The sequence below is a fragment of the Chanodichthys erythropterus genome, chromosome 17 (assembly GCF_024489055.1).
Source record: "Chanodichthys erythropterus isolate Z2021 chromosome 17, ASM2448905v1, whole genome shotgun sequence".
Lineage (NCBI taxonomy): Eukaryota > Metazoa > Chordata > Actinopteri > Cypriniformes > Xenocyprididae > Chanodichthys > Chanodichthys erythropterus.
The window spans coordinates 24,498,485-24,523,115 of record NC_090237.1 but is presented as its reverse complement, the minus strand read 5'-3'; the positions used below and the strand labels follow the sequence as shown (position 1 = coordinate 24,523,115).

The following is a 24,631-nucleotide window of genomic DNA, read 5'->3' as shown; positions in this document are numbered from 1 at the left end:
ATTTCTACAGCCGCATACATCAAAAAATCATCAACTACTTAGGCATTATACACATTTTATAAAGAACATTCTAATGTCTAACCGACAGACAGAAACCAACATGTTTCTCAGAAATGCTGAAATATGCAAATAGTTATCAGGTTAAAATAAAATGTATAAACCTAAAATATTTAAAATATATAAAGTTCATACAAAAGGTAAAAACCCACATAAATTATTTTTTTTTTCCATGGTAAGACTTTGCAGGCTTATTATTGGGATCAAACAGATGTGTGTGTGTGATCACAGAGTGTGAAACAGAGTGGTAGGTTTGGCTGCATTACTCTCTATCAAACACTAGAGGGTGTAAAAGAGAGGCGGTTTACTGTACTAGATAGGATACAAAGGCAGATTGTATGGGCTGCGTCCAAAATCGCATACTCTCGAGTAGGTACTTATTATGAATAAGTATTTACTTTACGAACGCTAAAAAAGTATGTTATATATTGAATGCGTAGTATGAATGTTGAATAATGCCATGTTACTATCACATGACCTACCAGCGTCAGTTGTGTCTCTTTCACTGCCATTCACAAATCCTCTCCCGTTGCCTCATGGGATAGTAAACTTCAGAATCTCACCGGAAGAAGTGGGTCATACGGGTACTTTTTGCCTACATTTATGAGTACTGTGAATTCAGACGTACTTGTCACATACTTTTTTTCCACCAACTATAATAGTAGTGAAATATGCGATTCCAGATGCAGCTATGGTCTACAAACAAAACCTCATATAGCACCAAACATGTAGTCACAATGAAGAGAAAACTCTCAAACAATGACAATGAAAAACTGCTAAAAGCATGAAATTATTTTACACCTGTTCAGGTGTGCTGCTACCCTCACAGAATTTAAACAGAGAAAACCAGCCCATCCGCTCCTAGCTAATCGCATCGGTTCCATGTAGCAAAACATTCGATTTCAAAAACTGTCATCCTTTCTATTCACAAGTCAATTTACCTTTTACTTAAAGGTCATTTTCCATTCATTTCTGCCATGACTGGGTGTGGGCTTAAAACGGCGATGTCGGTGAGCGGACCGTCTCGGCCGAGCTGGGGGAAATGTCCTCCGACTCTGAGGTGAAGTCCGCCGGAGAGAGGCTCGGGCCGGTGGCGGGGCTGCAGGGGAAGGTGCTCTGGGTGCTGCGGGCAGCGGTGGCTTTCACATCCTGGTGGCGTCTTCGTCTGAAAACCTGCCTCTCCTTATCAAGAGGGGTGCTCTGGGGAACACGAGAGCATGGGATTGTTAATGACTCCTCAGGTATCAAAGGGGGAGAGTTCGGATAGGTGCAGAGACAAACAGGTTTTCATTTGTACGGGGATTTTAATTAAACAGTGTGACTTTCCAAGACAGATCAAAATCTGTGTCTTTGAATTAAAGGGATAGTTCACCCAAAATTTAAAATTTTGTCATCATTTACTCACTCAGTGGTTCCAAACTGTATACATTTCTTTGTTCTGTTGAACACAAAGGAAGATATTTGGAAGAATGTTTGTAACTAAACAGATTCCTTTGTGTACAACAGAACAAAGAAATTTATACAGGTTTGGAACCACTTAAGGGTGAGTAAATGATGACAAAATTTAATTTTTGGGTGAACTATCCCTTTAACATTGAACTGTGGTTAAAGTGTAAAAACAAGCAAATATGGTGGTGATAGTGAACCATTTAGATATAGTGCACCGAGCATTATATCTAAGCACAAGAACTCTTTATCTTTATCTGATTTTATTTCCTGCATTTTTTATCTGTTTGTGTAATTATATATAATATAAATGGTATGTACATTATATATAGGCTACGTACACTATACTGATCAAAAGGTTGGGGTTGGTAAGATTTTTAATTTTTTTTTTTAATGATTTTCAAAGTCTTTTATGCTCAACCAGGCTACATTTATTTGTCAAACAGTAATGTAGTGGAACATTAAAATACGGAAGAGGATTAGGGCCAAGCAATAATAAAAAAATAAAACCATCTCAAGATTAAAGTTGTTAAATTTCGAGAAAAAAGTCAAGATAAAATGTTGAGAATAAACTAGTTAAATTTAACGACTTTTTTCTCATAATTTAATGACTTTATTCTCAACATTTTATCTCAACTTTTTTCTAGAAATTTAACAACATTTTTCTCATAATTTAACGAATTTATTCTCATAATTTAATGACTTTATTCTCAACATTTTATCTCGACTTTTTTCTCGAAATTTAACGAATTTGTTCTCGTAATTTAACAACTTTTTTCTCGTAATTTAATAAGTTTATTCTCAACATTTTATCTCGACTTTTTTCTTGAAATTTAAATTTTTTTTTCATAATTTAATGACTTTATTCTAAACATTTTATCTCGACTTTCTTCTTGAAATTTAAATTTTTTTTTCTCATAATTTAATGACTTTATTCTCAACATTTTATCTCGACTTTTTTCTCGAAATTTAACAAGTTTTTTCCCTTAATTTAACGAGTTTATTCTCAACATTTTATCTCGACTTTTTTCTCGAAATTAAACGACATTTATCTCATAATTTAACAAATTTGTTCTTGTAATTTAACAACTTTTTTCCCGTAATTTAATGACTTTATTCTCAACATTTTATCTCGACTTTTTTCTTGAAATTTAATGACTTTTTTCTCGTAATTTAATGAGTTTATTCTCAACATTTTATTTCGACTTTTTTTCTGGAAATGTAATGATTTTTTTCTCGAAATTTAACAACTTTAATCTCGAGATGTTTTTATTTTTATTTTTATTATTGCTTGGCCCTAATCCTCTTCCGCATTAAAATAACTGTTTTCAATGTTAATGTTTTTGATGTTATTTTAATGTAATTTATTCCTGTGTTGCGAAGCTGAATTTTCAGCATCATTACTCCAGTCTTCATTGTCACATGATCCTTCAGAAATCATTATAATATGATGATTTGCTGTACAAGAAATAATTATTATTACTAATCAAAAAAACTTGTATTTTTGTGATACAGTACATTGTTTTCATATAACAAAATAATTTTTCTTTAACAATGTAACAGCCTTTGATGTCCTTTTTGGTCAATTTAATGTATCCTTGCAGAATAAAAGATTTAGTTTCTTTAAGTTCACATTTAATTCAATAAATTCAATATTTTGGGGGGGCCTGGCAGTGTGTGTGTTTAATTTCTGTAAATCTTTCTTTTGTAAATCATAGCATTCAATTTAATGCAACAATTACTGAAAATGTTTTTTTATTAACAATTTACACAAGAATAAATCTGCTTGTGTTTCATGAATGATTTGGTAAGGTTACTAATCTTTGTAAGGTACCCAAATATTGAGTTCCGATTTCATTATAGATTTTAGTTTCTGCAACTCTCTCTACCACCAACACATACTGTACATGTGCACATTCAGTGCATTCTCCAGCACAGGGCCGCACATTCAAACTAGTGTGTAACCCATATCCAGCATTGTCATGCATGCTGGGTACTGTAAGTGTACACTTCAAGTGTACAAGCTTCTAAGATCAGTAACACAGAGCAAAGAAAGGGAAAAGTGAAGCACTGACAAACAGAAATCAGCAAAGCACCACCAGAAAGCAAAATATGAACTGAGAAGCATAAATGAAAAAAAGCAAAAAAGCAGAGAATCACCCCACTTTATAGCAAGAGGCCAAGTGTGGAAGGAAAGGGACTATAGAGACTGCCAGCACGTTGCCATGGAAACACTGGTGGTTTGAGCCGCTTTGTGGGCATACCTTATCCAATACATTCCTGGGTGCGGGTAGCAGTCCAAAGACCCTGAACGCTTGATGGTAAACCCCTCGTCCGGCTGAGCAGAGAGAAATGAGTGGAACTCAATAGATTAGATTTTTACTTTCACCATGTAAAACAGCACAAGCTTTGAGCCATGAAGTGCTGTTCAATAATGGCGTGATGTTTAGAGGTAGTTTTACAAAACAGTAGCAGTGAGCAAACCAAGTGTTTATAATGTTTCACCGGTCCTATACAAACACTCAGTTTGGGAAATAAAAACAACTGTATATGAAGCTAATGAAACGGTAAACATGCAAAGCAATGTGCAAACAAAGTATGCAAAAGTTAATATATATATTGGGGTCAGTAAGACATACTCATTAAAAAAATAATAATAAAAAAATCACTCTTTCAACAAAAAACTTAAGCTGCACAACTGTTTTTAACATTGATGATAATAATAAATGTTTATTGAGCAGCAGATCAGCATATCAGAATGATTTCTGAAGGATCATGTGACACTGAAGACTGGAGTAATGATGCTGAAAATTCAGCTTTGCATCATAAAAATAAATTACATCAAAATTTATTAAAACAGAAAAACAGTTATTTAAATTCTAATAATATTTCATATTGTATTCATTGTACTGTATTTTTCTGCAAATAAATGCTGCCTTGGTGAGCAGTAGAGACTTCTTTTAAAGGTATTTTCAATTTTTTTTTACAACTTTTGAATATATAAATACACTACCAGTCAAAAGTTTGGAAATATTACTATTTTTAATGTTTTTGAACAGTCTCTTATGTTCATTAAGGCTGCATTTATTTCATAATTAATACAGAAAAAAACAATACTATTGTGAAATATTATTACAATTTAAAATGATGGCTTTATATTTTAATATACTTCAAAATGTAATTTATTTCTGTGTGGCAAAGCTGAATTTTCAGCATCATTACTCCAGTCTTCAGTGTCACATGATCCTTCATTGTATGTTGATTTATTATCAATGTACAGTTGTGCTTCTTAATATTATTTTATAACCTGTGATACTTTTTCAGGATTCTTTAATGAATAAAAAGTAAAAAAATACCAAGCATATATTTAAAATAGAAATCTTTTGTAACAATATACACTACCGTTCAAAAGTTTGGGGTCAGTAATTTTTTTTCTTTCTTTTTTTTTTTTTTTTGAAAGAAATTAATACTTTTATTCAGCACAGATGTGTTAGATTGTTAAAAAGTGATAGTAAAGATTTATATTGTTAGAAAAGATTTATATTTTGAATAAATTCATTCATCAATATAATCCTGAAAAAAGTATCACAGGTTCCAGAAAAATATTAAGCGACACAACTGTTTTCAACATTGATAATAACTGAGCATCAAATCAGCATATTAGAGTGATTTCTGAAGGATCATGTGACACTGAAGACTGGAGTAATGATGCTGAAAATTCAGCTTTGCATCACAGAAATAAATTACATTTTAAAGTATATTAAAATAGAAAACCACAATTTTAAATTGTAATAATATTTCACAATATTACTGTTTTTTCTGTATTTATTATGAAATAAATGCAGCCTTAATGAGCATAAGAGACTTTAAAAAAGGTAATGTTTCCAAACTTTTGACTGGTAGTATATATATATAAAGAAAAGTATAACACATGACTAAAAAGTAAAATCAAAACAAAAAAAAACATCAAATATCAAATATCATATTTTATTTAAAGGTACACTATGTAACCTTTTTTTTTTTTTTTTTGGTTAAAAATGAACAAAATCTACATAATGAGTTAATACATATATCAAACCTTCCAAAACATGTTTCTGTCTTTGATTCACTTTGGTAAACCTATTATAAGAGTTTGTATTTTAGACCTGAAGGGATGGTTTTCGAGGGAAACATCTCGTCGTGTCTGTAAATAGAAAAAAAGATGCTCTGGCTACTTTGACGAGTGTATAATGTGGGAGCGGCTGAGAATCATTTGTCACAACAAGCGAAAAAGGTTGACATTGTAAAGCATTATCATTTCATTATGGTTGTTGCAGCGCTGCACTGGAATTTATTTTCAAGTAAGTGTCTATTAATGAGTATAGCTACAGTATCATCTTCAGCTACTTAGCTTGAGATCCTTTCCATCTAAACTGGTTATTTCTCTTAAGCCTAGTAGTGAATGTTTTATGAGCAGTAGAATAATAATATTCATCCGCACAGTCACACAGAGCCGAAGCAAACCAAAATAATGTTCTTCCGCAAAATACATGCAGAGACGCTAGAGATCCAGCAGTTACATAGTGTACCTTTAAATTTACATAAGGATTTTATGCAATTGTCCTACACAAACAAAAAAATCATGAATGAAGAACATAAAAATAGGGGAATCTAATTTGATTCAGTTCCTGACAACAGTGCTGACAGTCATTATATAAGCAGAGAGCAGAATCAGAGATGTCACAGCCATAAGAAAGCAGTAGGATGGAGTCTGCCAGGAGAGAGGAGGAATGAGAGAAGAAGAGCTGATGGATGAGTCAGCGGATAGCTATGAGATAAGAGCACAGCCTCCTGAATATTTTAATACCTCAAACTATATTTAAGTATAATGTTCCAAAAGGCAAGCTAAAAACAGTAAATTTTTCACATCAAAGCTATTGACACAATTTTCTGTCACTCTGAGAATGCTCACATACCTGAACATGATAAAAATACAATGCTTTAATGCCAATAACAGTCCACTACAAATATGGGAGTATCACCTTAAAATTATGGAAAGTGATTGTCTGTGCACCAATAATTGATTTGAGAATATTCTCTTAATTCATGTGGATAATATGATAAACATGAACATTTAAACATATAGATGATTCTTACTGCTATGACAGTGACTCCTGCAGTGGTGCTGTTGGGTTTAGGGGCCGTGTTGAAATGTTTCTTAATCTTGCCGGCCACAGACAACTGGTGTTGATTCTCACACATTCTGTCATCCTGAGAAAGAACAAGACAATACCTCCATGTATCACTCACCTACCAATAGTCTGAGAATTGTACATATACTTATAAAACAAAATCTTACATTAACCCAGGGATGGTCTAACACCTGTAGAGCTGTGTATCTCTGGTCAACCTCCACCTGTAGCATGCAGGTGATAAGTGCCTGTACAGAAATAAAGTAAGAAAGAAAGAGTGAGTGAGGTTTGTTTTTCTTTCCAGAATTTTCACACTCTGTTTTGGTACACCGACCTTTGCAGAGTCAGATACGTTGTCCCAGTATGGAAGAGGGAAATCCAGCTGTCCCATCAGAATCTGGTCAAAAAGAGCCTCCTGATCATCTGTGCTCCTAATGGATCACATATGCAAAGAGTATTTGAATATTCATAAATATGTATTGTGCTGTTGCAATAAAAACTGAAGGTAAAGCTTTCAGCATCTATCCTCTGTAGATGTGCAGGTCAAAATAGAATTATAGAAAACGGCCACTAGAGGGAGTGAGACATCACAATTTAACTGCATTCTGCTTGTACTGTATATAATTTCACCTGTAAAGTTATATTATATGTCATTTTTTTGAAATTCTCATAATCTTTAAACAAAATAATTTATTTTAGTAACATCTCCTCTTCTCTGATGATGCATTTACTGGTGCGAGGGTGGGGCAACCTGTAACTCACACAAGATCGACCAATAGCAAACCACAACAATCCAATTGATTCCTGATCGACAAAATCAAGCCCCGCCCAACAATTCAAACCAAGGCCTTAACCATGTTTCGAACATTTTTTTTATAAAGCATCAAGAAACAGAACAGTGAAAGAAATTCTAGGTCTAATTCTAGTTGGGGAAAAAATAATTTTGAAATATTGGCAAATAATATTAGCATTAAATGTGCACACATGTACTTTTATTTGTAGGCTATGTAACATGTTCAACCTAATATGTTGAAAACATAACGTTTTCTTGTCTCGTCGTTTCCTTTCTCGTCACACTCAGTTACATGAATCACGTAAAAGCACATTTTCAATTCAAAATGGCCATTTTTATCGCAAAACAGTTGATGTCTTGAATGTTTTGCTACTTTTATCTTACCTCACTCTCTTTCAACATCAAACTGATACTTTCAGAGAATTCAAGAATTCAATTATTGGGGGAAACAATTTGTAAAATATGGGAGGGGACTTATCCCTCTCAATGTCTATGGTGGTTATGCCCCGTTTCAAACTGTTTTCTTGTTCAATAAGTCTATCGCAACCTCTGTTTCATGCTGACTTTAACTTACAATGATGCTGAACTCACCCACGGAAAGGCGGGAAGCCACAAAGCAGAATGTATGTTATGACCCCAGCCGCCCAGATATCAACCTTCAAGCCATACCTGTAACATGGAGAGAAAAAACACAATATGACTAAGCTATATTCTAGACTTGTATTCTGGTTTTCATACTCTGTTGTGAATATGACCATATTTGGATAACATATTCCCATTCCCTTACCCGGTCTCTGCGACAATCTCTGGAGCTACATAGGTTGGGGTGCCACATATAGTGTAAAGTGGACCGTCTACAACTGTTGCCAAGCCAAAATCCCCCAGTTTCAGAGATTTGCTCCCATCCTGGTGCTCATACACCTGGAACACATATAAATGCAAAATACTTGCTATGTAGGTTCATAAAATAGATCTATTTTTTAAAAATAAAATTAGAATTAAAATATAATTTAAAATGAAAGTAAATGGAATATGTAATTGTTTAAAATAAATTGAAATATATGCATTATAATTCAAATAAATAATATTAAATATTTTCGTAGGTGTTGGAAGGGGAAGCTCAAATGTTGGAAACAATAGCCTTGTGTTCTTCATACTATTGTTACAGAAATACACAAATTTCAATCCAGTGTTGTGTCTGATAAGATGCATAAACTAGGTCCAGTATTGAGTTGAGCTATCTTTGTTCTAAAGCTTGTGTAAGAATGGTTTCTTAAGGTTTCTTCACTTGAGAGGAGGAAAACAAACATATTGCATCTCTCAGTTCTGAGTGTCAGTTGTGAAAGTAACACTGTGACTTGTAGTGACACATATACTCTCAACACACACCAGGAGATTCTCAGGTTTGATGTCACGGTGAACGATGTTAAGGCTGTGCAGATATTTGATAGCGCTGGCCAGGTTATACAACATCCCGCTGGCGTCCCGCTCTGTGTATTTGTTGGAGGAGGTGATGGCATCAAAGAGGTCTCCACCCTGTTCATGCAAACACAATTTCATTGCTCATTCAGGGACAATATCTGAGAAGTAAAATTGAATTCAACCTAAAATACTTTACTGAAAAGTAGTCAGTTTTATATTCTATGAAGTAAAATAAAAAAGCATATAAAGCATATGAAAGAAGTCTCTTATGTTCAACAAGGCTTAATTTATTTGAACAAAATACAGTAAAAACAGTACTATTATGAAATATCTTTACAATTTAAAAGATCCATTTTCTATTGTAATATATTTTAAAATGTATTTTAATGGCAAAGCTGAATTTTCAGCATCATTACTCCAGTCTTCAGTGTCACATGATCCTTCAGAAATCATTCTAATATGCTGATTTGGTGCTCAAGAAACATTTTTTATCACTGTTGAAAACACTTGTGCTGCTTAATATTATATTTATGTAAACCATAATACATTTTTTTTATCTTGGATTCTTTGGTGAACAAAGTTTGAAAAAGCAGCATTTAGTTGAAATAGAAATCTTCTTTAACATTATACATTTATTTACTGTTACTTTTGATCAGTTTAATGCATCGTTGCTGAGTAAAAAAAAAAAAAAAACTTACTGGCTTACAATTCACAGTGCAGATATTTTTATTTTGATTTTTTTTTTTTTTTTACTAGAATCACTGTAGCACCCTATTCAACATTTTAGGAGTGCAAGCAGAAAATTTAGGGCCACATCTTAAATCGACATGCAACGCAATTATTCACATTTAGAGCTTTGAAGTGCTGGGAAAGAATTCTGTGAAGCACTTGAAAGTCTTTGAAAAGTGCTTGAATTTCACTCTCAAAAGGTTGTAGAAACCCTGAAATGAATAATGTAAAAACATTCAACTACTTCTGCCACAATACCATGGTTACAGTTAGCGTTACTACATTAAATCTATGGTGAAAGTTGGTGATTTGTGGGCTGAAAAGCCTTCTTTAACTAGTTAATTCATGGCACAATGTTTCTCCTGGTTTCCACATCAACGCTGTTGGATCTGATATCTGGGGCCGTATTCACAAAACATCTTAAAGTCCCTGTAAAGTCAATTCTGAGAATTCTTTCTAAACACTTTATAAATGTTACAAATGTATTGCTAAAACACATTACAAAGTCTGTGAATTGTGTAATGCTTAATTGTGAAGTTAGAGCGTTAAACAGTTTTTCACCAAGTCTCTGCTCAGGATTTTTTGGGCGGAGCTATAACGAGGGTCTGATGATGCACATCGTCCCCCGAGCATAGCCCCTCCCCTAACACTATATAACTGTCGATGACGCACCAAGCGTGGCGCCGCCTCTAACTCTACAGCGGTTCACTCGCTCAATCTCGAGTGTCATTACAGTCATACATTTAGCTAATGCCTTCGTCACGCAAATGCATATTACATGGTTGTTATAATATACAATATGCTCGGTCTCCTTATTTAAATTTCCTAAAACGATGATATAAAGGATTCTAAAGAGATCGTTCTACACCGGATACTTTTACAAACTTTCATCAGACAGCTGGGATTCACAGATAATCCGCTGTTTTTGATGAATGTGACTGAACAGACCTCAGCCCCCCCTCCCGCCTCGGCCTTCTTACCGTCCCGACGATAACCGATAACCCAAATTTTTGCTCTAAGTATATTTCACAAAGCATTTTAGCACTAAAACTATCTCCCGAATCTGTGAAACGTTAGGAGTAGTCAAGTGTCACTAAGACCAAATCACAAACAGTCCTAATGGCGGTTGCTGCCAATCCGCCTCAGCAATCCACCCAAAGACACTGAATACCACTGAGGGAATAGTGATAGAGCCTTGGGTGCTGAACCTTTTCCTCATAAATGCAATAAATATTTAATATGTAATAATAGATTGGAATCTACGATAAAATGCCAAAAATAAATCTTTAATAAATAAACAAATAAATAATGTCTGTTTATCTGTGGCAGTTGTTTTCACAAGTTCACATTTACAAATGATCGAATAGAGTAAAAGAAATATATAATAAGCGTATTTTGCATGCTGCAAGGGGATCCAGGCCTCTGAGCTTGGAATTTATTTATCCCGAACCCAGAGTTCAAGTAAATATGTAAACTCGTACGGGGGTGGCGGAAGGATGCAGAAAACTGTCAAGGTAACTATAGGTGAGTCAGCTCTCATCTGTGTATATATACCTCCTCTCGAGCTGATTAGATAGACAGTTTGAACGCACTCCTCCCAAACTTTGATTATAAACCATATTTGTCTCTTTAATTCTGCAATCTCTCGAGATGCAGACATATAAGAGGCTGACAATTATCTGAACATATACTAGTTTAATTAGTGACACTTAGCCTACATTTTAAACGTTTTATTTGAATAAAGCAACATTTTTATTAAACAAAAATCTTTTTTGAATAGGGCAACATTTGCATTTTAAAATGGAAACATGATACCGACATTCTACAATGTTTCTATGATTAAATCGCTGACAAAGACTCCTCCCCCATCAGCCAATCACTGTGGGCATAGTTAGTAAGCGTGTAGACATCATCCATAGCAACGAGGTGAAAGTTGAAAAGTTGTCCTCAGCAGCTTTGTGATTAGGATTTAAGAGAAAACTCTTAACTAAGAACTTTTACTGCTACTTAAGAGCTCTTAGTGGTAAGATAAAATGTTTTGTGAATACAGACCCTGGTCTATTGAATTGAAATTGAATGCTAGATATCGCAGCGATGTTATTAATTCTGCGGCAAATTCAAATGCTTTCTCACTGGATCTTCAAGCGTTCTGTAGCAACGCTGTTGTGCACTCGAGATTAGCTGCTGCGTTTGTCTATTATTGGTCCGAGCTGATAAATGCTCCACGCTGCAGCTCAAACGAGTAGCTTTCATTTCGTCTGCCGTTTGAGGTCTCTCATATCATATGCAACAGAAATGGCAGCTCTTATCAGATGGGTAACATGGTGGTCACACCTGTGCAACCTGTAACAAAATTTAGTCGCACCGGCTGGAAAAAAGGTCACAAAATACAACCATTTGGTCACAGTCTGGAGCCTTGACTTGTATGTAAACTATGTAAATGTCAGATGTTTCACCTTGACCAGCTCCATGACCAGGTAGAGCTCAGTGTATGTGTCCATTTCTTCAATCAGCAGAACAATGTTAGGATGCTTAACCCTTCGAAGAATAGACACCTCGTTCTGGATCATGTGTTCCTGTGAGCCACAGACAAGCCATGCAATGTAATGCAACAGCGATCTAGCATTAATATTTTGTGTGATGTGGGAAAACATCACATATCATGTATGCATTTTCATCACCGAACCGGATTCATATATATATTAAAGCCATCTCACCTTCCCCCTGCATTTGCTCTTGTTGATGATCTTCAGAGCGTACTCTCGGCCTGTGGATCTCTCCATACACTCTCGGACCACGGCAAAGTTCCCATCGCCAATCATTCGTCCCACTTTGTACCGCTCGGCTATGGAAGCAGGAACCTGAGGACAATCCTCCATCAGCTCAGCTAGAAGGAAAAAGATGTAACATTCTGATGAAGAAGATGATAAAACAGACTAGACTTTAGTCAAAGTTTCCCAGAGTTCCTCACCTTCACTTCCCAGCCCATCGCCCTCATCCATGGAGCTGCACACCTTGGTGGAGGCCAGAGAGAGAGAGGAGCCACTGTGCTGAGAGCCCTGTCAGAGACATTACAGAGAACGATGGTCATTTTACAACTTTTTTTTTTTTTTTGAGCCTTAACTCATTTCTCATGATCATTTAAAATACTGTTAAACAAATTATTATATAAAAACATTATTTTTGTAGCACCATAGACCAGAGGTTTTACAGAGGGAAATAAAAGGTCAGTTTCTATGGAAACAGTTTGGGTGTGCTAAGAATATTTACGACTGGAGCAGAGCAGGTGAGGTGAAATTCAACAATGTCAAGTAAGAACACATACATTTTTAGCCAGACTGTATCAGCTGCTTATATATATCTACACATATGCCAAACGATTGCTTGAAATTGTTTTAAATATTATTACCTGCTAATTTTTTAGCATTGTTGTTCTCATATACAGACAAAAGTTTGGAAATTTTGTATGTTTTTGATAGTCTCTTACGCTCACCAAAGTTGCATTTATTTAATCAAACATACTTAAAAACAGCAATACTGTGAAATATTATTACAATTTAAAATTATTGTTTTCTATCTGAATATATTTAATAAATGTAATTTATTCTTATGGTGGCAAAGCTGAAATTTCAGCATCATTACTCAAGTCTTCAATGTCACATGATCCTTCGGAAAGAATTCTAATATACTGATTTGAAGCTCAAGAACATTTATTATTGTTAAAAGTGCAATTTCACTTGTTTAATCTACAGAACACAAACAAATACTTTGAAATGTAACAGAACACCATCAGTTATTAGAACAGGGTAATGATGTCCATATGACCATGTGAATTAGGTCTATCACAGAAAGAGTGGAAATGGAGCAGGCACACAGCCAGGTCGAGATGCTTATCTGTTGTTGCTAGGAAACATTTTGGGTGAACGTGGAATTTTTTAGTACGGATGTGTTCAGTTGCAATTCAGTGTGATTCGGCACTATGTTGGCAAATTAAAGCACCTGAAAAACAATTAGGGTCAAACAGAAAGATGAAAGTGCTTGATGGTTTTGGTTGATGGCAATGAAAGACACAGCAAATATACAGTAAATAAGTCAGTTCCATGTAAATGGTATCTCAAAGGCTTTTTAGTGCAATGCAACAGATGCAAGAGAGAGACAGTTCTCACCCTTCGTCTCCTCAGACTGGCTGGACTGGTGGGAGATGGACTAGGAGATTTGCCTGACCGTGGGGTCGACAGCTGACTTCCTGCTGTACCGTTAGCTAATTTAACAGAAGAACAGGTTGGTAAATGTCAAAGATTTTATTGACAGTGTCCTAGCCATACTTCACCCCTAAATCAAAGAAAAAAGAAAAAAATGCATTATATTTTGCACGAAGAAATAAAAAAAATTAATTCACAATCCTCGGCTTGATCAAGTTGATCCTCTAAATGGAATTAGCCTTTCGCCGAGCCCCGCCCCCCTTAGTTACTGTTGCTTTCTCCGACAAGCCTTGGCGCTGTCACTCCACACGCAGTGAAAAATACATTGCGGAACAAAGAGGATACTGACCACACATCGACAGACAAGACAGAGCAGGTTACTTATGATATGAAACAAAGTCCCAGCTTTCAAACCGTGTAGTTATTAAAGAAATTCAAACAATAAAAGCCGTTTTGTTGCTCTTTAATGTGTCGTGACCATGGTAGTGACAGATTGCTGTAGATCCTCAGCTCAACCGCTCGTAAAAACCGATCATCTCTTCCTATTGTCCATGAACATGAGAATGAATGTTGTTTCAAATGCGGAAAGATGTCAATACACACCATTTTTGTAGTTTTACTCCACCGAGGTTAATCTTGTAACTACTGGCTGCTTTGTCGGACAAAATGGCGGATGCAGCGTTCTGATTGGTTAGATCGCTTGTCAATCAAACTCCCGGCGAAAGGTCAATTGAAGCTAGTCACGCTCTTCCTCTGAGGTAAATCCTTTTAGAATTATTCCTCACCGCATCTCAAAATGATGAAACAACAAGTAAGCTTGATGCATTATTTCGAGCTGATGTGGGCGTTGGCTGTTTTCGCATGGATCGCCTCAGAATTTGCGTTCGCATGCTGCGCGCTCACTGTGAGCATGGCTGTATTAACGGATAATGCAGTGACTCACGAAAGACTGACATGTCTCTCTTTTCATACAGATTACATGAACAGAGAATATTTGTTTTTGATTTGACTTACATTATTTAAAACCCGGCATTTCAAAGTTTCTTTAGTCATATGTTTCATGTTTGTGTGATAAGTATTCGCTAAGTTACAGTTCATTTTCTGAGGACTTCAGAATGGACTTCACTCAGAGAGAGAGAAACATCATGTTAGTTTTCTTTATTTTGCAAAAAGCACATTTTGTTTTTACCGTGAGTGTACACAAATAAAAGAAGACATTTCACAGATTAGAATGATGTATAACTCAGAGTATTTTGAGTCTCTTTCGCACTGGTAAGAAAAAAACCGAGGTGGTATCGCCGGTGCGACCGCTGACCCCTGAGAGTTAACAATTTCAGTCGTATCCTACTCTTGGTGATTCTATGAGCCATCTATCGCCATACGCAATTGATTGATGATTTTTCCGGGGTAAGTTGCCAGGTCTTTCCCCAATCCTCCCCATTATGTGTATGTTTTATTATATGTAGAAATAGTTTTGTGTTATTTTATCATTTATAGGAAGTATGTTAGTGATGACTTGCCATGGGACTGCAGATGAAAATTAGCCTTTGGCTAAATCCAGTACAATGCATGAAATGGAAAATTAATGTTAAAAAATTGTAAAAAACTACAGCTGCATTGCTCAGGACTCAAACACACATGCATTCACACCTTTGGACAATTTATCATCTCCAAAATGTGTCAAAAAGACACAGGGAGAACATGCAAACTCCACACAGAAAGGCCACCTGGCTCAAAATAAATAAATAAATAATATCTCTCTCTCTCTCTCTCTCTCTCTCTCACACACACATTAACTACATATATTAATGGTCCTAAAACTAGGCTTTGTATTCTATATGCAATAATATTATGCTTTTATTTCATATTGCACATGCATGACTTATTTTAAAATATTGAACATGATTGTATAAATATAGGAAAAAAATATAAATATATAAATTATACATATAAAGCATATTATGCATATATATATATATATATATATATATGATTGTATAAATATAGGAACAAAATGCAATATATAAATATTTAAATTATCAAAAAGTTAAGTGGATCAAAAAAGTTAATCAAAGTTGTCCTAAGAAGGTTTTATTAACTTTGATGAAAGGTTTTGATCCACTTCAAATGTTACTATTGTATATTTGCATAATATATATGAAGACTTCAGATGCAAAAGCCTCTAGGTTTTAAATTTTCTTCTTAAATTAGCATTTTTATCAAGCTCGTAAGTTTAGGTTCAGTAATTTTAAATGTTGATTTTAATTATGAATGCCCATTTTAAAATAAAAATGTTATTTTAGAATACAATTTCAGATGGCACTTAGAGGCTTTTGCATCTGAAGTCTTCATATATATATATATACACACACCAGATTTATGCAAATTTTCTTCTGGGGGGCATACATGCATACATATTTTATAATATATAATATAATATATATATATATATATATATATATATATATATATATATATATATATATATATATATATAGTGTTATTAAACATAAAACAGTTAGTGAAGTTAAGAGTGTTTAAAACAAATTCATATATATACACAGTTGTACGGGCAACTTCAAGACTTCAAGGTGTGCAAGATAACTTACACAAGGCTGCTTAATATTTTAAAACAAGTCACATATGGTATTCTAAGCACAATATGAAACACAAGCATTGATCTCTCCAACACTTTCACAACAAACAGTTTCTTCAGTATTAGAAGATGCTTAGAAATACGATGAAAACAAGTATCACACGAAAAATATGCAAAGCATAAATATTAACCCTTCATTCAGATACAATGACAAACTAAAAAACTGAATTCCTCTACACCACCTTAAAGCAAGAAAAACACATTTAATTCAAAATATCTCTCAAAAAAATCTTTTTTTTTTCTTTTTCTTTTTTTTTTTCAAATATTTACGAATTTGCTGCACAACACACATTTGTCCTACCTGCTAAAGAGTGCAGCAGGCTGCCAGAGCAAACTGCGATTCCTCCTGCGCTCATAGTGACTGTGAGGCAGCTAGATTATGAATGAGTGTGGGAGAGGAGGAGAGGATGTAAGTAGTGTGTTTCATAGGCAGCCTTCTGCGCACACCTTACGTCATAAACAGCCACAGAGGGAGGAGTTTATCTCACAAACATGCCATATCGTAGTTGCAGTGCTGTCTGTGTGGGTGACTATAAAGATCTCCAAAAAGATCTCATGGCAAAACACTGTGAAGATGTTTCTGAACAGCATAAGTGCAGCCGAGCACATGACGTGGTGTTTTGAGTGGATTTCTGAAGTACCACCGTGAACTGTGTGAATACAAATTAAGCTCTGATTATGCTATGACTCAGATGTTTGGCCACTAATATGATTCCTTTCAAAGCTTCTCACAATACATCAAGTAACAAATAAAGCCATTTCAGTCTCAGATGTTACTCTGTGTTTGTGTGTCACCGTGATCCGAATATCCTGATCCCTCGCCATCTGTGACACACGATCACAGCCTGACAGAATTCAACATGTAGAGAGTGAGAATGCATCATCGTGTTATTTTTGGGATGGAAAACAGATTTGAAGGACTATCAGATCAGCCGTCATTCATGTGTGTGTTTACCGAACAACAAAATTGGGTGAGTAAATGAAACTAGTGTGGGGAAAAATGTTAGTCACTTTCGAACTCAATCAGGCTTCCTCACATATCATAGTTTCAGATGCGTGGATGTTGGTTAATAGAAAGATATTTGATTTTATATGCTTTATTTTTTACTACCATTCAAAAGGTTGGGGTCAGTAATGTTTTTGAAAGATGTCTTTTATTTAATCAAAAAAGCAGTAAAAACAGTAATATTGTGCAATATTATTACAATTTAAAATAACTGTTTTCTATTTAAATATACTTGTATACATGTTATTTATTCCTGTGATGCAAAGCTAAATTTTCAGCATCATTACTCCAGTCTTCAGTGTCACATGATCCTTCAGAAATCATTCTAATATGCTGATTTGGTGCACAAGAAACATTTCTTAATATTATCAATGTGGAAAATAGTTTTGCTCCATAATTTTTTTTGTAATTTTTTTTTTTTTTTTTTTTTGTGCAAATACACCTAGGATGGCTTGAGTGTGAGTAAAGCTTGGGGAAATTTTCATTTTAAAGTGAACTTTAAATCCTTTCTAATCCTTTATATAAAATACAAAAAGTACTATCATTTTTAATTAAATTTATACCATCCAAAGAATTTTCTAATTAAAATACTCATAGATTTTTTTTTAACTTTCATTTTTCTTATTACTGATTTACTAAGTGTCACAAAACATTCCCTTTTACTCTTTAGCAACTTTTTTTTTTTTTCATTGTACCAAATGTTAGTGCTGTTTGAATGAGTTTTCAGATCAATACAAAACAATTACACTAGATTTGTTTGTCCAGACTGCATGGCAGATCTCTGTCCCTCGAGAGTTTCTGCCAGATTGTAGATGCGTTATATTTGTGATAAGGCACCTCTTTCATATATTATTCTCACTTAACTCTCTGGTAGCCAAATAGGTCTGTTCTCCCAAAAAAACATTAGCAATATCCTTATGCTCATCTATGTCGTTTCCGGACCGTGTCAACTGTTTTAGAGAATGAGGTTGATACTCAGCACCATCTCATTAAAAACAACACGCACAGTGAGTCTGTTCTAAGGGCTCATTTTGTACCAGGCCGGAATACAAAATTTGAAGAACAGGCTCAAGCTGAAGCACAATAATTGTTCTGTTTTTGTTTTTGTTTTTGACATGTCTCTATACAGCTTACAAAGTGGCAAATGCCTGACCGGATGAATGCCTGGTGTTTACCTGGAACATCAATATCAGGAAGTGATGATTCATGATCTATTTCAGGAAAAATAATGAAACCTAGATCAACTGGATGTTCAGGACAACTTGTCATGCATTTTTTGTTCAGTTAGAAACAGATACAAACAATCCAGTTTGACAGGCCTGTGTTTAAACAGAAAACATGTACTAGTGGACAAAAAAAAAAAAAAAAAAAAAAAATTAAAATTAAATAAAAAAAATGTCTGTCTGTCTAACAACTGGATGTACACAAACACATACTGCGAATACACTGCTGTCAGAAATGTGTTAACATCACATGCGTAATTGCGTACAGCACAACTGTGTCATAAACAGAGAAAAGCATCCAGAAAAAAATGTCTTATATAAGATGGTTAGTTGGTCTCCTAGCATGACCAAACCAGTTAAGCCAGTCTGTTTTGCTGCTTTTAAAATAGTTTGGGCACATTTGGTCATCCAAAGTGGGAGATCAGCTAGCTAACAGCCAGATAAACTAGTTAAACTCCTATAAGAATAGAATAGAATAGAATAGAATAGAATAGAATAGAATAGAATAGAAGTGAAGTGAAAATTACACAATAGATCATAATAAAAACAGAATAGAAAAGAACAAAATAGAAAATAAAATAGAATGAGAGAATAAAATAGAATGAAAAATAGTATAGAACAGAAAAAATGAGCACAGCAGAGAACATAGAAAACAGAACAGAACAAAACAACAGAAAAAAAAAGAAAGAAAACTTTTTTTCTGTTCTAGAAATGTTCTGGTTGTTAGTGTTTTTGGAGTCTGCTTGAGCATAGCAAATTAAACCAGTTCAATGTTTTTTTTTTTTTTTTTTTTTACTCCAGCAAATCAGACTACATCACAAAATGCAGACATTATGAAACAGAACAGAATAGAACAGAACAAAATAGAAGAGAACATAACAGATTAGATTATAAGAAATACAATAGAATAGAACAGAACAAAATAGAACATATTAGAATAGAATAGAATAGAATAGAATAGAATAGAATAGAATAGAACGTCTGTGTAGAGCTCCAGCCAATCAGACAATCAGACTGTCAACATAAAACACAGGCATCATAGAACAGAATAGAAGAGAAAGACTAGAATAGAATAGAATAGAATAGAATAGAATAGAATAGAATAGAAAGTATGTGTAGAGCTCCAGCAGACTGTCAACACAAAACACAGGCATCGTAGAATAGAATAGAATAGAATAGAATAGAATAGAATAGAATAGAATAGAAATAATGTGTAGAGCTCCAGCAGACTGTCAACACAAAACACAGGCATCTTAGAATAGAATAGAATAGAATAGAATAGAATAGAATAGAATAGAAAGTATGTGTAGAGCTCCAGCAGACTGTCAACACAAAACACAGGCATCGTAGAATAGAATAGAATAGAATAGAATAGAAATAATGTGTAGAGCTCCAGCAGACTGTCAACACAAAACACAGGCATCATAGAATAGAATAGAATAGAATAGAACCAAATAGAAGAAAATATAACAGAATAGATCATAATAGAATAGAACAACAAAATAGAATAGAAAATAAAGGGAAAATGGAATAGAACAGAACAGCAGAGAACATAAAAAGAACATAATAGAATAAAACAAAACAATAGAATAATAGAATGAAAAATAGAATATAAGAGAACAAAAAAGAGAACTCCATAGAACATAAAAAGAGCATAATAGATCAAAACAATATAATAGAATATAACAAAATAGAACATAATAAAATATAACAACAACAAAGAATAGAAAAAAGGGATCATAATCTTTTTCTATACTAGAAATGTTCTGGCATTCTAGAAACATCCCATTAAATGAAACTGTTAATATAATAGAATAGAATAGAAAGTCTGTGTAGAGCTCCAGCAAATCAGACAATTAGACTATGTCAAAACAAAACACAGGCATAATAGAATAGAATAGAATAAAGTCTGTGTAGAGCTCCAGCAGACTGTCAACACAAAACACAGGCATCATAGAATAGAATAGAACAGAATGAAATAGAAGAGAATATAACAATAGATCATAATAGAATAGAATAAAAAATAGAATATACTGTAACAGAACAAAAGAGAACAGCATAGAACATAAAAAGAGCGTAATAAATCAAAACAATACAATAGAAAAGAACAGAATAGAACAATAAAGTAGAACAACAAAATAGAGTAGAAAATAAGTAAAACTAGAATAGAAGAGAACAAAAGAGAACATCACAGAAAATAATAAAATTAACATCATAGAACAAAATGGAATACAATAGAATAGAACAAAATGAAAGAGAACATAAAATAGAACAACAGAATATAATAGAATGGAAAAATAGAATAGAACAGAACAGAACAAAATATAACATAAACAATAGAATAGAATAGAATAGAATAGAATAGAATAGAATAGAATAGAAAATATATCATAATCTTTTTTGACACAAAAAACTCATTACAGATGACAAATGTCAGCCGAATTAACTGCCTAATTTGGGACATTACTCCTCAAGCACATCATCTGAGAATGCTGAGTGTGATTTGGAGATAATTAAGGCTACAAACTACAACAAACCACACTCATCCATGTTTGAAATTTACAACTTTGAATCCTGAGACTGCAATGAATAAACTGACAAGCACTCAGTTTAGATTTCATGAGTCACTCTTGCACACACGAGTGTCAGCCTACTACCCAACCTACAGTTTACAGCTACAGAAGCATTTAGAAGCATCATGCGACAATTAAACAACAGTCTGGTCTAAAGAGGCATACCTGAGCTGCTGGAACCAGGGGACTTGCTCCTTCTTGAGGGTCCACCACTGCGGGGAGAGCAGCGGCCCTGCATGGAAGAAATACGGCCATAGGACTGCGATTTCATCACCCTGCACTCTGAGAAAGGCAACAAAAGAGAAACACATCTGAATTCACTCTGATTCTACTGCAGAGGCCTGAGCACACCTTTCTCTCTTCCAGCTCTACACAATGATCCTCCTGTCTCTGTAATACACACCGAAGAGAGTCTCATCTGTGTGGATGACCTGATGTCACCGCCGATCAATCAACCGCAACCTCTGTCTGGCTCAAGCATGTCGGCCTGACATCCTGGAGGTCTGATCGGAGGAGATCTGACAGGCTGGTTTGCTCTCAGACCAGATGCACAGAGTCAATATGTCTATCAATAGGACTTTAAAATAGCTCATGCGTGATGCGTCTGATGCGTGCTTCTGCATTGACAAACAATGCCAATTAATTTAGTTTCGTTTTAAAAGGTTTTTAATGGATTCCTACCTGAATATGTTATTTTGTTTACAAGAAGTGGGATTTTAATGGTAAAGCCTTAAAATATATGCAAATAACAACACAGATACTGACAGAGGGAAACAAATGCTACAGCTAATTAAGTAACAAACATCAATTATCTAAAGTTATTACTTCGACTCTCAAACATTATAATGCTGGAAATGATTCATTAGTCAAAACAGCTTACTTTAATTTAAATGTGGGTTTGGTGAAATGTGATTAAAAAAAATACATTTTACTAACCACTAAAACAGAATTTGAAGCAACTTATTTATATTGACAATCACAGAAGTCCATGTAACTGAAGTAAGTTGTACAGTTGTTGTTGGTCTTAGGAAAAGTGTCACATCTTACCACTCTCATCCAACAGGAAGTCATCCTGGTAGCGGAACTTCTCTGGGCCGCAGGCAATAAATATATCATCCTCACCAAAGAAGTCCTGAAGACATGTTATCTATGAACACAGCAGAGGTAGAATTATTATTCACCTAAACATTTACGTTCAAACGTTTGGGGTCGGTAAAGTTTTTTAATGTTTTTGAAATTCTCTTTAGTTCACCTAAGCTGCATATATTTGATCAAAAAAGCAGTAAAAACAGTAGTGTTGTGAAATATCATTACAATATAAAATAACTGTTTTCTATTTTAATATGTTTTAAAATGTAATTTATTCCTGTAAAGGCAAAGCTGAATTTTCAGCATCATTACTCCAGTCTTCAGTGTCACATGATCCTTCAGAAATCCATGTTGAAAATAATTGTTCTGCTTATTAATGGAAACCGTAATACATTTTTAAAAATATTTGTTTAAGTATAACAATATAAAAGTCTTTACTGCTACTTTTGATCAATTAAATGTGTTTTTGCTGAATAAAAGCATTAACTTCTTTGCTTAAAAGAAACTTTTGAATGGTAGTGCATATTTTCTTTTTTGAGATCATATGAATATATTCAACCTAAGCAATTTCAAATATAAAATTTATTATAATAACATGATTGAAAAAAATAAGATGCAGCATGTAAATATCTGCATTTTCAAATTAAATATAAAATAAATAGCAAAAACAGTTAGGCTAAATAAAAATGCATTCGTATTAAGTCAATAATAATTTAAGGAGGGTCAATTGGATCAGTGTCTCAAACCGTGTTTGACATCCTTATTCTAAAGGTTAGTGATCAGTGATTCATACTGCATGAATGAGAAGCCAGTTTAGCATCTCACTTATGTGTATCATTTACACATACCAATGAGAACATGTTGCTGTAGCAACAGCGATGTCATCACCAAGAACAGAGTAATAAGATGATTCAGTCAGGTGGCAAAAAGTGACCTAATGCTCTCATGCTGAGCTCAAACAGAGTGAAAGATCCAATATTCAGTGATATTACATTAGTATAAATGGCATCACTGATGAAAACAGCATAAGGCGGGTAATAAGCCTACTACTGTATATGTGATCTTTTGTGCGCAGCAGAGGGTTAGTTCAACCTAATCTTTGGCACATTTAGACTACTGTAAATGTCAAAGCTAAAAGTTACTGATGGGGGTTTTTGCATTTGTGAATAGAATAAAAAGAGTAAAGTTGTGCATAAATAACAGTTAGAATATAAGTTTAACTTCCTTTAATGCTGAAATATAGGCTAATTGCCATTCTGTAAGCCGATGAACATGTGCTAATATTTTCAGAGCCACTTTAACACAAAACAGGAAACTCATGAATATTCAATCATATACACTCCTCCCATTACACCCAAATTACATTCAGAAAGAGGGAGCGTGAAGTCCAGCTGCAGCGTTAGCATTAGCCGTTACCAGTAGTTTGTGGGGGGGATGGGGGGGAGGTAACCCCCCCCCAATATTCAAATGCTTCAGTTACAACCCCCCCAATATTTCAACATAAAAATCACCATAGATCAGATGAAAAATATGTAGAATTAATTTATTTTGAAGCAATAATTTCGTTTCTATTGAAATATGAGTTCGTCATAATAAATTAGAGAAAAAAATACCTCCCCCTCCATTGAACCGATTGGTAACGTCCAACCAATGCGTGTCGCACTTTCACCAAAACAACGCCAATGGCGCTCTACTGTTTGAATGAGAGAGTACGGGTAGCTCAAAAAATGAAGAGAACCGCTTCCCAGCCGACTATATTAAACTGCTGGTCAAAGAGGGACGTTAAAAAGAATAAAGCATGTACTGAGAAGGAGGTATGAGAATATTGTAATAGCTAGGTACACTCCACATATATTTTAGCTAGCTAGTCCATTGCAATTCAGCCATAGCTAACAGTGTAACTGCAACCAGTTACCAAAACAGCCGTCTGTTTTGTTAGTTCTTGTTTTAATAGTGTCTGTATTTATCAATGACAAAAGTATTCACATCGGTGTTTGTTTTCTTCCTAAATTAATCTGACTTTTGAACGAATTGGCTGAATGAACGATTTAAGTGACTGACTCAAAAAAAAAACCGAATCGCTGCCACCTACTGGCTGTGTTAATATTTAACATAATTTCTTTCTTTTTAGAATTACAGTTATGTTAGAATTTGATGAATGATTATACATAAATTTCATAAAGTTATGATAGATAGATAGATAGATAGATAGATAGATAGATAGATAGATAGATAGATAGATAGATAGATAGATAGATAGATAG

The 24,631-nt window shown here is 34.3% G+C and overlaps 1 protein-coding gene across 5 annotated transcripts in view; it reads right to left on the bottom strand.

Annotated features, from left to right (window-relative positions):
* Positions 1 to 367: 367 nt before the first annotated feature.
* Positions 368 to 24,631, bottom strand: part of LOC137004552 (serine/threonine-protein kinase DCLK1-like) — a 47,856-nt gene continuing 23,592 nt past the window's right edge. Inside the window, exons 3-16 of one of the 5 annotated variants that reach the window (XM_067364982.1) lie at positions 22,326 to 22,425; positions 21,444 to 21,560; positions 13,785 to 13,879; positions 12,596 to 12,677; positions 12,336 to 12,505; positions 12,075 to 12,194; positions 8,857 to 9,003; positions 8,255 to 8,388; positions 8,059 to 8,136; positions 7,009 to 7,105; positions 6,842 to 6,922; positions 6,640 to 6,753; positions 3,768 to 3,841; positions 1,076 to 1,257 (exon numbers count right to left, since the gene is read on the bottom strand). In XM_067364982.1, coding sequence (XP_067221083.1) covers positions 1,200 to 1,257; positions 3,768 to 3,841; positions 6,640 to 6,753; positions 6,842 to 6,922; positions 7,009 to 7,105; positions 8,059 to 8,136; positions 8,255 to 8,388; positions 8,857 to 9,003; positions 12,075 to 12,194; positions 12,336 to 12,505; positions 12,596 to 12,677; positions 13,785 to 13,879; positions 21,444 to 21,560; positions 22,326 to 22,425 — 1,467 coding nt within the window. In that variant the 3' untranslated portion in view covers positions 1,076 to 1,199. Of the gene's footprint in view, positions 1,258 to 3,767; positions 3,842 to 6,639; positions 6,754 to 6,841; positions 6,923 to 7,008; positions 7,106 to 8,058; positions 8,137 to 8,254; positions 8,389 to 8,856; positions 9,004 to 12,074; positions 12,195 to 12,335; positions 12,506 to 12,589; positions 12,678 to 13,784; positions 13,880 to 21,443; positions 21,561 to 22,325; positions 22,426 to 24,631 lie in introns of all 5 variants that reach the window. The other 4 variants (XM_067364981.1, XM_067364978.1, XM_067364980.1 and 1 more) reach the window with 4 other exon arrangements.